Source organism: Podarcis muralis, chromosome 1 (assembly GCF_964188315.1).
Source record: "Podarcis muralis chromosome 1, rPodMur119.hap1.1, whole genome shotgun sequence".
NCBI classification, from domain to species: Eukaryota; Metazoa; Chordata; class Lepidosauria; order Squamata; family Lacertidae; genus Podarcis; species Podarcis muralis.
The window spans coordinates 64,318,118-64,333,804 of NC_135655.1; the positions used below are offsets into that span (position 1 = coordinate 64,318,118).

Consider the following 15,687-nt stretch of genomic DNA (forward strand, 5'->3'; position numbering starts at 1 on the left):
TTATTGATTTTTATTGATTGGGGGGCATTTGCCCCTCCCTTGTGCCCATGCCTGCACATATATAGCTAACTAGGCAAGATCCAGATGGAACAACAAGCACTGCTTGGGGCTTTCCTGTCCTCATGCATGGGAAGGGCTGTAGCCCAGTAGGAGAGCATCTAGCTTGGAATGCAGAAGGTCCTATGTTCAATCTCTGGCATCTCCAGGGAGGGATTGGAGAGGCCCCTGCCTGATAGAGGGCTGCAATGCGCACAACCCTGAGCCAGATGGACCAGTGGGCTGACTCAGGATAAGACAGCTTCATATGTTCCTATCAGGCTGCAGATGGACAGCTTTGTTGGAGACTACGCATCTCCCCCTGAAAACATCAGTGTCCCCCTTTACAGGGTGATGGGAGGGGAGGGGAGGGGAGGAAAGAAAACATTACATAGTCACTTGAGTACCTGTATTCTTGCTTCAGGCAAGTCTATTTTGGCAGCTAGTCTCTCTCTGGCAAACACATCAGGATAGTGAGTTCTCTCGAATTCTGGTAGAAAGGAAACATGGCGGAGTTAGTTTTAAAAACAGATCCCAGAAAGGACGGCCGCTTCCTGCTTTCAGCTGTCTATGTTTGAGTGCACTTTATGCTTTCAATCTTTTATGAGGAATCTTTCCACCAAAGTGCTCCTATGATTTTTATTCCTTTCCTTTAAGAAGAGGGAGATGTCATTGTTCAGTGTTCACACACACATATACATTCTCTCACCCTGCTAGATAAATATGTGATTAATACCAGACTATGCAATTATAGGAGTAGATTGTTAAGAAGGAATTGACCAGAGTTCCTCTGTGTTTGGATGTATTTAGAGCAGCCAATGCATAAGAAATGAGGGCCTCCTTTTCCTGTGCTAACATTTGAACATGAGTAAGTTAATACGTGATCATCTAATCGGATTTCAAGCAAAGCGTTTGAAATGTTGGCCCGGAATCGGAGATGCATCAAAAGAAGCAGAAGGACAACTGTCCTCTGGGGCAACTGGTGATGCCAGGACAGGAACTGCAGTCTCAGTATCCTGAAAGCAGCCCTTCAATCATATAATGTAACCTGAGAGAAGGGCGAGGTTGGCTGCAGTCAGAAGTCTCATCACCATGACTCAGCCAATACGCGATGCCCAAACTGCGGCACTGTGGAGCAGGTGGGTTGTCAGTTTAGAATGCTGTCCTTATCACGTCACCTCCAAGCATTTAAAAGATGCCTTTGGTAGGAAAACCATGTGAGATCCTCGTCAATGTTCATCGAAGAATTTCTTTGGAACTTGTCAGGATGGCCCAGAAGAGAGCAGAGGATGTGAAGCCCTTCCCTAGTTTTGACTCAGGCACACGCCACATACCTTTCTCAAGCGCTTCGATTTGTTCTTGGGTGAAGGAGGTCCGATTTCTTTGCAGCTTCCTTTTCAGCTGAAGCCTCATCTGGGCCTCGTCTGAATCTTCTCCATTGGAACTGATGGAGTTGGTGTTTTCTCCCCCTCCTTCTTGTTGAGGACAACCATCTGCAACAGAATGAGGAGGCCATCCTGAGAAAGACCAAGCTGGACCGCTATGTTCTAGCACAAAAAGTCAGCCGTGACCAAGGACATATCTTCTTAACCTTGCCAAAGTTACAACCACCCATCAGCTTACTTGAGGGTGAGATGAGGCCTCGTGATAAATTGTATGAGAAGCCTCTTATTGGTCAAGTTGTTTCTCAGTTAAACCAAACATATTTGAGGTCAGCATATGCCCAGACCCAAAACATGCTGCCACCTGATAGTTCTGCAGTACATGTATCTCATTGAAGTTACATGAAACTTCCTTGCATATAATCAGCTTGATCCAACTTCTGCTGTGGGACATGGAGCTGTTATACCCAAAGGAGGTGCACAAAGTGGGCATCTAAACAAAAGGCAGAGGGGAATCTGCACTTCCAGGCTCTGAGTGTGCATGGCAACATTTGTGGAGTTTCAGACTGAGATTGGTGTAATAGGAATTGGGGATCAGAAGCGCCGGTACTGTATTCTAAATGGTTTGTGGACTAGAGTGTGAGGCTTAAGCCCTTGGTCCATACTAAAATACGTGGACTACTGTGGGACTGGTGGTATAAGGACAAACAATGCCTTATTTAAAAGGTTTATCAGTCTTGAAATCTTGGGTGGGATAGTGACTGAAGAAAAAGGTCACCCCCCTCCCACTTGCAATGCAGAGGAGTTCAAAGGAATATGGAACAAAACACAAATTAGTATGTAACAATGGGGGACATATATCATGTTCAAATAAAGAATATTCAGTTTATCTAAATAACAACATATTCCCACTGTATGAACTAAAGATTAATAATACATTTTAATTCTACTAATAAAAGACATCACTTCTCCCTCCCATACAAATACAACAATCCAATAAATTATTTCAAGTGGAGATGGTTGTAACTTTTTGAAAATGCCCTGAAAAAGATCCTCTCTGTATGGAATTTATTTACCTATTGCTGCACTTAAAATAGTGATGTTCAGTATTTCAGATTATCTATAATCAGTAATTCCTATCTAATCAATTAGATGTTGATAGGTTTGCAGAAAATGCTATTAAGAAACCAAACCAAGCTTGTAATCTTTTTTAAAAAATATTTATCTAGTTTTGATTTGAATTCTGCACAGTCAATTTCATTTTAAAGGTTGTGAATTTAGAAGTGCCTGCATTGTTCTGCAGTTTTATTCAACTATTGTATGAGTGTGCATTGCCTTGACACCTATTACAGAGCACAGCTGTAATTATATCATCACCAAGAACAGGCTATAATTGCTGAAAATGGAATTTTATATTTAGATAAAAGGACTGTCCATTCTTTGTAATGTGTTGCACCAGAGAAAAGTAAGATTTCTTTAAAAATTTTAACATGTAATTTTAAAAAGAAATAGTAGCGAGTTCGCTAAGTAGCTAAATATGCTATTCTGCAGCTGAGCGCCTGGCATATCATTTAAGTGGTACATTTTTAATTAGGGCATTTCCAACACTTTTAATGTAATTTCTATCATTAAACAAGAGAAAGTTTTATTGTTTTCACATTGCTGCTGGAGGTAAAGATATGCTCGTGGTCTAGCTGTCTTTCAAAGTGTCTGCAGACACTGAGGGAAAAGGGAAAGGAGGGGGGGGAGAAGGGTGTTTTACAAAAGGAATGGACATTTCTGTAGAGGCAAAGGAGAAGTTGTCAGTAAATTAACTCTCCCTCTCCTTTCAGAGAATAATTTGAAGCGTTTTGATGTTGCTAAATGAAAAATAGAAGAAGGGATTCTTTTGATTCTAACACTCTGGACTAGGAAGGAAGAGAGGGGGGAAAGTTATGCTACCAAAACAAAATCCACCAGCAGTTCTCTCTCTCTCCTAAGCCTGGAAAAAAATATATATATTTGTGGGAAATCAACTTTAAAGTAATATCGTTTATAATCGGCTCACAATGGGGCCCAGCCTTCAAAGCCTCAAGAGAATTGTGACAGGATCTGGTAGGGATCTTTTCAAACACTTTGAAATGTTTTAAAACCCCAACTTTCTCCCCCATTTAAACAGTTGGATTCATCTCCAGTGGTCACCATATGGGCGTTTGGAGATCTATTGAGATGACCACCAACACTTGAATAGCGAGGGGGCTGCTTTTCACCAGGACACAATGCCCGCAGAGTAAGGGAAACTATTAAACTCTTGGGGCAAGGAGGAGGGTTGGCAAACTTTCGTGGGCAGAATTTTGAGGACACAATCAGGCAGGCCCAACAAAAGGATTCTCTTGAGGCGCGCAGCGGCCCACATTGTATCACAAGGATCCCAGTCAACAGACTTTTCAGTGAAGTATGTTAACCTTTAGGCACTACTATCATTAATCACTGTCCCCTGGGCTGGGCTACTCAATGCTATTTAGGATTTTTAAAAAACTTTCTATAGGAGCTGAGGAAGAAAGAAAGAACACCCCTAAACTGGTGAATAGGCCAGTTCCATACACTGAGCCTGTTTACTCAACACCAGGAAGGGGGGAAAGAGGTGGGGGTTAGAGGAGAGAACTACTTAGCTAAGATTAGAGAAGCTTCAACTAGCAGAGGAGAGTCCAGGACAAGGGCCCTGTTTTTATTTACTAGCTAGAGTTGGTGGCTGGCTTTTTAAGTTAAGGGCACTGCTAGGAGCCTCTTCCAGGAGTCCTCCGAGAAAGGCAGCCCACTCAGATCTTCAGCCCTAATTACTGCTGCCTTTTCTCAGCAAGGCTGATGGACTCTGAGCCCTACATTACACCTTGCACGCAGGTTGAGGTAGTTGAGGAGATACTTGAGCGCAACCCAGGCAAACACTGGTCGCCTCAGTCAATGATGCACGTGTGAAATTGACTGGGGCCCCAATCCTTTCCTGGATTTAAAGGAAGGGGCACGGTGTGCCGTTCAAAACTAAAGCCAATGTGCTTATTTGTAATTAAAAGCACTTCGGAGGAGAGTGCTTGGGTTCACCGGGATTTGCATCGGGTACTTCAGCCCAAGATGAATTCCCTGCTCTGAAATGACTGCGCATTACGCAGGCGAGATCCAATCAAGAGGCGCATTTGCTGCGCAGACTTTAGTCGAGGGTCAAACATGCCTGCGTGGTCGGGGATAATTCCTTCCGTGCGATGCAACCTGAACTCATGGGATAAAATGGCCCGAAATCCAAACGCTGCAGCTTATAACCTATTTTGGAATCAGGCTGTCCAATGCAAGAGAAGCGCTGAGCTCATTTTAACAGACAGCTCAGCGGCACTTAGTTCGGAGCAGCCGCTCGCAGGATCGCGGCGCACCAGTTCCCCGGTCAAATCGCATTTCTGGCCACCTGGCTGAAAAGATGATTGGGTTTCAACCTTTTTGTCCCATTGATATCTTATATGAACGAAAGTTAAAAGGAAATAAACTCCAACGGTTTGTGCTTAGCGCGTGTATATAACCAAACCAAACCTGCAAGCGGCAACGAAGTCCCAGTGACCCAGAAGGAACAACCTTCGGTATAATTGGGACATTTTGGGTGGGTGGGAATTGGCTACTTTGTAGTTGTGGTCAAAGGGAGTGCTCCAAAAGCACGCAACACTTTCGGATCTTTCCAACTCCGTTCCTTATTGCTGCGCCCTCCCTCGAAGGTGGTGCCAGCGCTGGGCAAAAGCCCAAATCTGCCCGTTTTCGGCGCGCGCCTTTGGAGGGTGCGTGCGGATGGGTTTGTGCGGGTGCGCAGGAAATTTTCGTCTGCTGCGACTTGCGGCTTGATCCCCCAGCCCAGCTGCTTGCCAGACCTCTCCGGGGAGGCGGTTTGGGATCCTAAGGGCCCGCGCGGAGTCAGCTCCTCTTTCACCGCTTAGCCAAGGCAGTTTGGGAGAAAGGGCAGGAGCCGTTAAAACTAAAGGAACCAGATTCAATCCACGAAAAGCAGGGATCATTCTCTCCTGCAAGGCGAAAATGGCCCCCAAAGCAGGATGTGTTTTCTTTTTTCTTTTTTTCCAGGTTAAGGGGGATTTAAAAACAAAAAAAGGAGGCAACCTCAACCCGCTCCTCATCCATTCTCCAGTCGACCTCCGCTTCTAATGACCCGCAAAGCCCCATGGATATCAATGGGAGGGTCCCCATTGACTTCAACAGAATGACGGTCGCGCCCGAAATCAAGAGCTCTTCGTTTTCTTTAAGGAGCACTTATGGCAACTTTTTCGCTTGTCTTCATTCTGCTTTTTTAAGGCTCTTTTCTCTCCCCCCCGCCCCCCTGCCCCTCAAAACGGTGTCTGTTTAAACTATTTTAAGTTTTGCTTTGGAAAGACAGATATATGTGTGCGTGTGTGCTTGTTTTTAAGGGAAAAGAAATGCCAGACAATTAAGATATCTTTCTTTCTTTTAAAATGAGACTTGGAAAAAAAAGAAGCAGCTTATAAAGGAATGAACTCAATAGCCCGTTCCACCTTCTAGACCTAATCCGTAAGAAAAAGCGAGTGAATATGCTGTCGCTATTATCCTATAGCTAGACCATCTGACGCTGGGTATAGGATTTGTTTTCCAGGAAAGGGGAAAAAACGGGGGGTGGGGATAAAAGACGCTGGGAAATAAAATCATTCCTTAGTTTCTTAGTGTCTTAATCAGTGAGGCGGAAAACTAGCAGAGAGGGGGGAAAGAAAGAAAGATAGCAAACCGATTGCGGCACCTTTCAGCTGTGGAGCTGGGATCAAAACATTGTAGCATCTGTTGAAAGAGAAAGTGTCTAAATCCTATAGAAGGCTTTAGTCTTATAAGGAGGGGCGAGAGGAGGCGGGGGGGGGGGAGATAAGAAACAGTGTCTCAGTGATCCCTAAAACCGCTAAATCACTGGAGAATTTCTCCCGGATAGAGATGTCTCTTTTTGTTCTGTCAGCCCTCATGTATCCATTATTTTATTCACTGCTGCATGGCGTTTATCAGATTGAGACCATATTTGTCCCCCTCTGAGACCTAACCTTGCCTTATGCTTTTGGAGTAATGGACTCTTAAAATCCAGGAACACAGAGGCAGCCCGGCGAGGGGGGGCACCCGAGTCCCCCGCATGAATATTCCAGGGCAGAGGCATTTTATTAATTTTAATTTAGTGGTGCAAAGGCTTTAAGTGCGCGTCTCTCTCTCCTCTTTTCTCCCCCCCCCCCAGCGCCTCAGCCAAGGCCTCTACGCCCCCTCCCCCGCTTTCCTCCTCCACATTTTTTTGAGGTTGACTCAGGGCCAAGAATATACGTAGTAGCAGGCCTCCATCCGCAAGCTTTATTCCCATTCATTTGTTTTAACTATATGGCAACTGGTGATTAATGGGGGTCTCTGAAACCCTGGCACCCAGATCCTATACACGTTGACTGGAAGAAGAAGAAGAAGAAGAAGAAGAAGAAGAAGAAGAAGAAGAGGAAGACCAGTGGGCCTTACTTCCATGTAAATGTGCTCTTTAGGGAGAGCAGCTGAATACGCTCTGGGGGAAACGATCTAGCCACAGTTAAGGACTTTTGAGACTGGAGTCCCATGGGCGTTTAATGGGAGGCTGGACTCATTGTCTAAAACGGGGCTTTTCTTCTGAGTAAACCTCTTACAGCAGATCTCACTGGTGTAAATGGGATGGATTGATCCGCGCGCTCCCATTAAAACCGGTGGGATTTACAAGGGCTTAACTACAGTGGCTGAATCCTGCCCCTCGTCTCCCTCCACGGGCCCCAGCCAAATACTGCCTGAAATCCAGCACAAAAACCGAAAACAAAATTTTGTGGATCCAGCGCTCCTGGCTGGGGAATTTAGAGAGCAAACTCGCGCCCTGTCCCGCAACAATTAATATTTAACCCCAAGGATCTCCTCAGTTTTTCTGCGGGGGAAGGTGTGTGCTTCGGTTTAAAATTTAAATTTTAAAGGATGAGGGTGGGCGCTGCTGTTTCAGGAAACTATAGAGGAATAAGACACTGCGTCTTTTCCGAAAGGGCTTCACGCCCGAGTCCCAATGACTTCTGCGACACATCTTACTTCCTTTCAAAACAACAACAACAACAACATCTGGGAAGGGAGAGAATCCCGATTTTAAAATGACTAAATACGCGCCTGGCGATGAAATGTACCCTCGGTTCAGACATTACAGCAACGGACTTCAAGCAACCTGTTATCTCACTGCAAACACGCCCGCACCAACCGGGGTGGGTGGGTGTGGAGGAAGAAATATTGAGCCCAACAAACTGAGGGTGAGATATCAAAATTGGACCTTCCGACACCCAGAGAGAGAGTTTCTTGACTCCCCCCCCCCCGCCCCCGTTTACCCTTGGTGGGGCTGCATATGTTCCTACGCCCTGGTTTATGACAATGATCCGCTTTGGTATAATATCCGATATAACATTCAAATAAAGCCAAATTTCCCAGCTTCTTGTGATCAGGCTCTCTTCTTCCCTCTCTGATGAGATCTGAAGTATCTGGAACCCTATTAACTGTCAACGATCTCTCCCACTCTCTCACACACACTTCGACGATCTGTAGCCTATAAGTATGATCCATTTAAATAATCCTCTTATTTGGGGTTGTGACTTGTAGGTTGCGAGTCAGGGCGAGCTAATCTGCGCCTGTGTGCTCCCCCTGATCCTGACAGCAAGTCCCATCCATCTTAGAAGGGCTAAGGTTGCTATTCTAGAACATAGGAGGTCAGAGAAGCCAGTGTTAGGTGGCTTTAGCGGGGTTGACTAAAGGTTGGGATGCAAGTTCCATTGGAGCCATTCTTAGCCTCGGGCTGTTTAGGGCCCTAGCCTGAGGGCCGGATCCTTACATCAGCAATCTTACAACCGAATCCGCAGAAATCCTGTGGATTGCAGTTCAACGTGTTTCCCAGCTAGGATGCTGAGTTTTGCAGCTAGCTAGACCCTGACTTGGGACTTTGTAAATCATTTTGATCTTCTTCCGGGCAAATGCGCCCAGGATCGTGGCACTGTCAGCCTGAGATTAGACGTCGTGGGGTTTAACTGCAGAGTTAACACGCAACCAGGAAAATTCCCCGTGCAAGACCCTCGACGAGCCTGGGGCTGCCCTAGCTCTCTTCCTTATTCATTTCAGTCCAGGGTGGATCCTGCCCGAGGCGGTGGGCCATAGCAAAAAAACGAGCCGGGATGCCAGTGTTGAGAATCTCCTAGCTTTAAAAGTCCGAGTTATACACACAAAGAAAAAAGAAAGGCCGATTTAGCCTTTCTGATATTCAGGACTGATTTAAATCGGTTGGAATCCGAATTCTTCCATTGCTCTGCAGGAACTGTGAGTGAATCTTTGCGCCTGGGACCATCTAAGTTATATATAACGCGGCCTATAGAGGCACGCAGCTTACAGTTCAGGTAAGGGGAAGGCGATTCCTTCATATCGCTGTTACTCAGATCAGCTGAACAGCTGGCTTTAGGCGCCGTTCAACAACCACCCCCCGCCTACCCTCTGTCCGCATCCTGAAGCGAAGCTCAGGCGCAGGTTCCTCACGCGGCCATCCTCAATGGAAGGGCCCTTCCTCGCTTTGCTTCGCGTGTCCCTCTCCTTACTCCAGAACTTGGCAGCTCTAATGAATTGGAAAGACCTGGGTGCTGCTTTAGAGTCCCAGAGCCCGATGTCTAGTTCTGGAATAAGCCACTAAAAGTCCGGTGGCACTTTGAAAGACTCATATGTTTCATGGCCTCCGTGACTCAGAACAAGACCCAGGGCAACTGATGCCACCACAAACAGGCTTGAAGGTACTACAAGGCTCTTCTTGATTGGGCTTGTTTTTCGCTCCTTTACACCACATGGACGCCACTCTCCCTTTGGAAGAGGTCGGCAATATGTGGTCTTAAAGACCTGGGTGCCGGATCAGGTCTCCCTAACCCTTCCATCCCTCCCAGGGGCGCACCTACCCAGCCACTCAGAGCACCATTCTGAAAAAGGATGGTTCATTGAAGTCAGTGGAACTCAGTTCCAACTAAGTGTGGTTAGTTAGGACTGAAGTGTCAAAGGTGCTAACCGGCGGGTGGGGGTGGGGTGGGGGTCTCAGTGAGCAGGCTGGCTCCCCGTCATCCTCCAGCCCCACGGCATTCTTCCTCCCCAATGGGAGATCTGAGAGTTGGGACGGTAATAGGATGCCCCGAAGCTCTTGTCTTTCCAGGGTCCCTCCTAGACTGCTCCCTTCTCTTAAAACTGACATGTCTAATTGGCAAGCGGAGCCATATCGTGTCCAGAGGTCTCCTGTGGAACATTTCTACAGCTGTCTCCTTCAACTAGACGCTTATTCATGTCGCCTTAATGAGAAACAAAACGATCTCTAATGAGCAATTACATAGCGACAGAATTGTTCCCATAACAAATTCTTGCGTGTGACAGAAACATCCTTTGTACCAGATATTCCGCATATTGTTACTGATTTCTTTCTTTTCTCTCTCTCTCTTTCTCTCTCTCGTATCTTAACCTCCTTTTCGGGATGGAAAGAAAAAAATCAGGTTGTTGGGGAGACACCTCTCCCGAGAGACTGACCAGAGCCAGAGAAAGGTCTCGTGGCCCACCGAGAGGCCGCCTTGGCAAACAAAAACAAACCCGTCGCGATTATTACAGCATCTCCAGGAGCGAAGGAGCGCAACCCGCCCCGGAGCCTCCGCATTAACCTCTCGCCATTCCCTACAACAAACACCTATTAATCTTCGGCGTAAACAGGGACCCACATTGGCCAAGTGGGAGCACGTCTAGCTGAGGAGCGAAGGCGCCCCTGGATCGGGAGCAGGCGCGCTGCCGAAAACCTATGCAGAACCAGCTCCAACCTGGAGCTTGACCTTTTCAGTGACTGCACGCAAGCACGCACGCAACCTGGAGGAAAATCCAGCCGACCCACTTCTCCTCTGCTTTTCCCGCAAAGGCTATTACGTTTGTCCTACCTTCCTAATTCCCTCTCCTACCCTTGCAAGCAAAGAAAAGACACGCCGAGATGGAAGCCGACCAGCTAACCAGAAGCCAGAAGCTTCTCTTGCTTCCTCGTCCATCTTTCTAGGTGTTTCCTCCACAGAGTCACAAAATTTGTCAATTACCCTGAAAGCGCAATCGGACACAAGGGTGTTTTCCTCGCATTCCGTCAGCGCTGGAGCGTCTCAGACTCTAAGGAGAGGGTGGCGTGGTCTTTGGTCTGGTTTGTAAACTACGTAAAGCCCATTTTTAATCATGTGCGCGTGTGCTTATAGGGAGTTTTTCGATCCAATGTGTGTCCAAAGGAAAGGGTAGGGTTGAGGGCTGCCAAAAAGATCCGGTTTAAAATAAAGCTGCTGCCTTTCAAACGCCTCTCCCACCTGTTGCCCTCCTGAGCATTCACACGACACCCAGCCACCCACCCCCACCCCACCGCTGACCATCTCGAGATAAAGTAGGGAGGAGGAGGAGGAGGAGGAGATTGCCGCGGAGGTGGAGCCACGAGGCAGACCAGCGTGTCGAGCTTTACCACTTTGGACTTTGATGGGTCATTAGAAAAATCGGATTGATCAGGGTGGGGTGGGGGGAGGGAGAAGAGGGAGAAGAGGAGGAGGAGGAGGCTTGCTCTTTCTCTCTCTTCTGCTTACCTTGCGTTGGCTGTCCTGGCACGGAGGTCCCCGGGTACCACCCCGGCCTCGTGCCCCACGTCCCGGTCTGCCCGTTCAGCATCCTTAGCTTGTCATACATTCCATCTGCCCCCATCTGTTGCTTTTCGCTAGCCAGGTTGCGGAGGACTCTGTTGATCGAAGATACCTGAAAAGGAAGCGACATTCAACGCGATGGTAGCAAGGAGAGGAGCCGCTTTGGAAACAAAGCGGCGACAACAGCAGGAGCAACCCCCCCTCCCCCACCCGCTGACCACAGATCTCTAGAACCACTGGGACGTTGCTGTCAGTCCCAGAGGGTGTGTGTGTGTGTGGATTGTGTGTGCGTAAGAGGACTTAAAAAAAAGAAAACCCAGCCCCCAAATTTATTTACAAAGAAACCATTCCCACCGATTTCAATGGGAGTCGCTTCCAAACAGGCCACCGATCGAAACCATCGCGACCCTTTTGCGCGACTGCTGACTGCAGCACGACTACTCTGTAGCAAATGGGCTGTGAGAATGGCAGCCGGCTCGCGTGTTCAGCAGGGCAAGCGAGGCGGGAGGTGAGAGGGCTGCGGTCACCCTTGAAAGCCAGGACGTGTCCCCTGCAATACGCGGGGTTCTCTCGCCAGCCAACGCGTTTAGAGCAGCAATCCTCTGAAAACTATTTAGGGACTTAAGTAGGTTGTGCTCAGCAGAGTTCCTTCTTCGGGAGAACTGCACCTTATGGAAAACGCACAACCCGGGCAGAAATGCTCTGTGTTTTTCAACCTAGAAATAACCCCCCCCCCATTGCTTTGCACATTCATAATTCGCTCGAGGAGAGTTCCCAGTTGGTCCACCACCCTGGGGCGGGGTATTTAGCCTCCCAAAGCCACCTTGGTTTTCGGAGCCCTGTTAGCTCAAAAGCCAAGGATGAGTCCTGAGCATTTTTTAAGGGCACCCATAAGTTATTTGTGCCAAATGTTGCCCTTCCCCAAGGGCGGGGGAGGGAGAAATTGCGGGGGGAGGGGCTCCTTCGTGCTAGAAGATCAAAGAGAAGGGGGAGTTAGCGACAGGTCTCCTGCTATTGTTCTAGGTCAGAGAGAGAGAAAGGATTTATTGATGAACTTACGCTGGGTATATTATCGTTGGTACAGACCCCCTCCGATAGTAATCTGTCTCGGATCTCCCAAGCAAAGATGGAGGGGCACTCCCGTTTATACTGTGCTATTTTGCTTACAACTTCTGGAGTCGCTACTCTCGGTTTGCTACCTCCGATTGCCCGCGGTCGGATGGAGCCAGTTTCGTAATACCTCCCCAGAATTTTACTCACACAGCCATTCGACACCTGCATCAGGGAAGCGGACAGAAAATCACATTATTAATAATTTCAAGACAAAAATAAAATTGTTTAAGTATGCATTAAACAATGACAAGCTTACGTTTTGATTGTCCAGCACTTGGACTTTTGCATCTGCATGGGTCTATAACACAAAAATATACCTTAAATGGTATGAGAACTTACTTAGAGAGGTTTTTCTTTTCTTTTTCTTTCTTTTTCTTTTAAAAAATATTACATTTGTGGCCCTACACGCTACAAAGGTGAGATTTTTTTATTTTTTTATTTAAAACCCACTTTGAAGGGGGAGGGGGATAAAAACTGGAGAAAAATGTCAGATATTGGAAGAAATGTTAATATAGACATCATCAGCTCAGTTTCCAAAATACTCAGATTTCGGGAAGAGGGGAGGATTGGGAAGGTGTGGGTGGATTATAATACGGGAATGATACTGTATCCCTAAGCCAAATCCCCGGCCAAATCGTTTTCTCATGAGCTTCTAGGGATAAACAGGCAGCAATTTCAAAAGAAACCAGCGTTGCTTATTGCTTATTCACATATACATATATATATACATACATACATACATAAATTTGCATGCAGAAACTTTCAGTTACATGGAGGGGGAAGCGGACAGTTTAACACCCCCCTGACCTGCACACGCTTGCTTGGAAAGAAGTCCCTTAACCAATCATGGGGCTCTGCCTTCCAAAGAAGCGTCCTTAGGATCGGGCGCATTGCATCGGTCAGGTCACTCCAGCCCACTAATATTCGCCAATAGAGTACAGGCGTACATATGGAAATAAGGCATATCAGGTTGTCAAGCAGCCATTGACTTAAGGAAAAAAATAGATAGCTCTATCCCCGTGGTTTGGAGAAGCAGATTGATGGTGATTTAATTTTTTAAAGAATCCTTCTCTCTGCCCCTCCCCCCGCCCCAAATAGGCTGGAGAGGGAAGGTTGCAGCTACAGAATAATACCCTTCCCTCACCCACCCACCCACCCCCAGGATAGGCTGCGTCCGGTTTTTTGTTTTTGATTTGTTTTGCTTTGGTTTGTTCCTTCCTTCCCCAAGCCAGGCTGGCGTAGGGTTGCTGGAGCTGGGAAGGCGAGGCGCATTTTCACCTGCAGGATTCGGGAGATGTCACACGGCCGAGCCCCGCTGTGGGCGAGTTCCACGATTTTCTGTCGGGTTGAATCTGGCAGCGGCCGACCGTTGACAAACACGCCGCCGAGCTGGTTGACGCCGCTGTGACCTGCGTGGTGGGGGGAGGAAAACAAGGACAATGGAAGCCTCGGCTACCTGAGCTGGAGAAGGACGACCTGGGGCGCCCCAGCTCCCTCCTCCCCGGTCAGGTTGCTGCTGCTGCTGAGACAGAGAGTGGGGGGGGGGGACAGGGGAAAGGGGTCGGGATGGGGGGTCGGTGGGGAACAGCGAGATCAACAACCAAACAACCCAAATCAGGCGCTTTTCTGGTTTCTGCTTTGGAGTTGGCAAAGAGAAAAGCCCCACTTAGCGCGGGCACAGGCGAGCCAGACCTATGGCTGTGGATCTCAGGTATGAAGACTGTACACAAACACACAAAAGATGCGCACACCTCCCTAGGCAAAATCACTGCAGCCAAGTAGCCACCGATACTCCAACAACCATCTATTTTACCAGTTGCAAAGCACGTTCTATACAGGAAAGTCATTCATTCATAGATAGATATAGATAGATATGCATATGATCATCAAAGGAAAATTCCACCACCACAAAGACTTTCTCCCCTTTGAACTGGTCTCCTTCCCTTCCTCCCCCCCCCCCAAATCCTTCGCCATCCCCCCTTCTAAGCTCGACGCTGACTCCTCTCTAAGGCTCCATTCACGGTCCCAGCTCTGCCTCTCAAGCCCAGAAGAGCAACATTTGGTTACACACTTTCACTCAGAGACATCCTTTCAGCAGCCTTGGCACCAGCCGGCGAGTGAAGGGCACACAGCCGACTGTGGGGGAAAGGGGGTGGCTGGGGGTGGGGTGAAGGGAAAACCGTCCCCTCTCTCTTCCATGGGGCGGCGGGAGGTGGAAGATGCCTTTCGAGACCCAGCAGCGCGTGGACCCAACGCAGCCTGGAGCCCATCCACAGAAAGTCCACCTCGCCCGCCCGCCCGCCCCACCACAGAAAGCACAAAACCTGCCTGGGTCAGAAACTGGCTAAGCCAAAAACAGGCGCCTCCTGCCCTCCGTCTCTCTTAGCCCCCTAAATGCCACCAAGATCCCCACACCCCAAATTCCTGGTCTGGAAAAGAAGGCGAGGGTAAAGGGAATTGTTGCTATTATTTTAAAAGGAAAATAAATCGGAGTGGTCTATTCTGAGCTTTGCGACAGTCCCTAAGCATCCTCCTAGCTACAGCTCACTTGGCCAAAAGCAACGCGAATGGATTTCTTTAAAAAAAAAAAAAGGTTCGAAAATAATTCCCCAACCTGCAGCTTGAGGCTTTGGAGGCAAAAGGCTCCCTGGAGAAGGTCTGGTCTCTCTCTCTCTCTCTCTCCCTCTCTGTGTGTCTCTCTCTGTTCTGCTCTCCTCCTCTCTTTGGAGCCTCCTGCTAAATTGACTCCAGGAGCCTCGGCTTCTTAGCAATAAATAAGCTCCAAATATAGAAGAGGGGGAAAATATGATGAGTCTCTCTGACATTTGTCTTTAAAATAAAACTAGCTGCACGTCAAGTTTGAGCTTAATTTCTGGAAATAGGCGGAAGTCGCCCCGGATCATGCATGGAAGGCTAATTGAAAAGATCAGTTGGAGCACTTGTGGCAGACGTGTCACTTTATGACAGTGCTCCGCTTTTGAAAATTGCATCGTCACGACAAACAGGAGCATGATAAAAACGACCCTTTCTGTCCGGATTTGGGTATCACTCCGACAAGATTGAACTCTACTCGTTTCCCCTTCGAGGGGAAGCGACTTTTTAAGGTAGCCACGGGGCCAGTGCGGACACAACCGAGGGGGCGCGCTGCCTCCTCGACAGATCCGAAGTGACATGCGGTTTGGAGAGCGATGGAGGGAAGGGAGGGTGAAGGAGGAGGGGAGGGGTGCGGGGGGAAAGAGAGAGGCATGAGCGTAAACGCCACTAGAGAACCGACCAACGTGTGCGGTTTAAGAAATATAGGGGGGGGGGCACATTGCACAGATCCTCTTTTTCTCTCTCTGCCTCTCGGATGGACCTGCTCATCTCCCCCCCCCCCCCAAGTATGTGAAGAAGGGGAGGGAGCTTCCATCCCCGGGTCGGGGAGGTGGGGCGTCAAATGC

The 15,687-nt window shown here is 48.1% G+C and overlaps 1 protein-coding gene across 20 annotated transcripts in view; it reads right to left on the reverse strand.

The window, feature by feature from the left end:
• Positions 1-15,687, reverse strand: part of PAX6 (paired box 6) — a 42,749-nt gene that overhangs the window by 7,601 nt on the left and 19,461 nt on the right. For 8 of the 20 annotated variants that reach the window (XM_028729903.2, XM_028729887.2, XM_028729914.2 and 5 more), the window contains 6 exons: positions 13,526-13,656; positions 12,504-12,545; positions 12,194-12,409; positions 11,081-11,246; positions 1,371-1,529; positions 444-526 (listed from right to left, as the gene is read on the reverse strand). In XM_028729903.2, coding sequence (XP_028585736.1) covers positions 444-526; positions 1,371-1,529; positions 11,081-11,246; positions 12,194-12,409; positions 12,504-12,545; positions 13,526-13,656 — 797 coding nt within the window. Of the gene's footprint in view, positions 1-443; positions 527-1,370; positions 1,530-11,080; positions 11,247-12,193; positions 12,410-12,503; positions 12,546-13,525; positions 13,657-14,318; positions 14,350-14,861; positions 15,480-15,687 lie in introns of those variants that run through there. The other 12 variants (XM_028729973.2, XM_028729964.2, XM_028729991.2 and 9 more) reach the window with 9 other exon arrangements.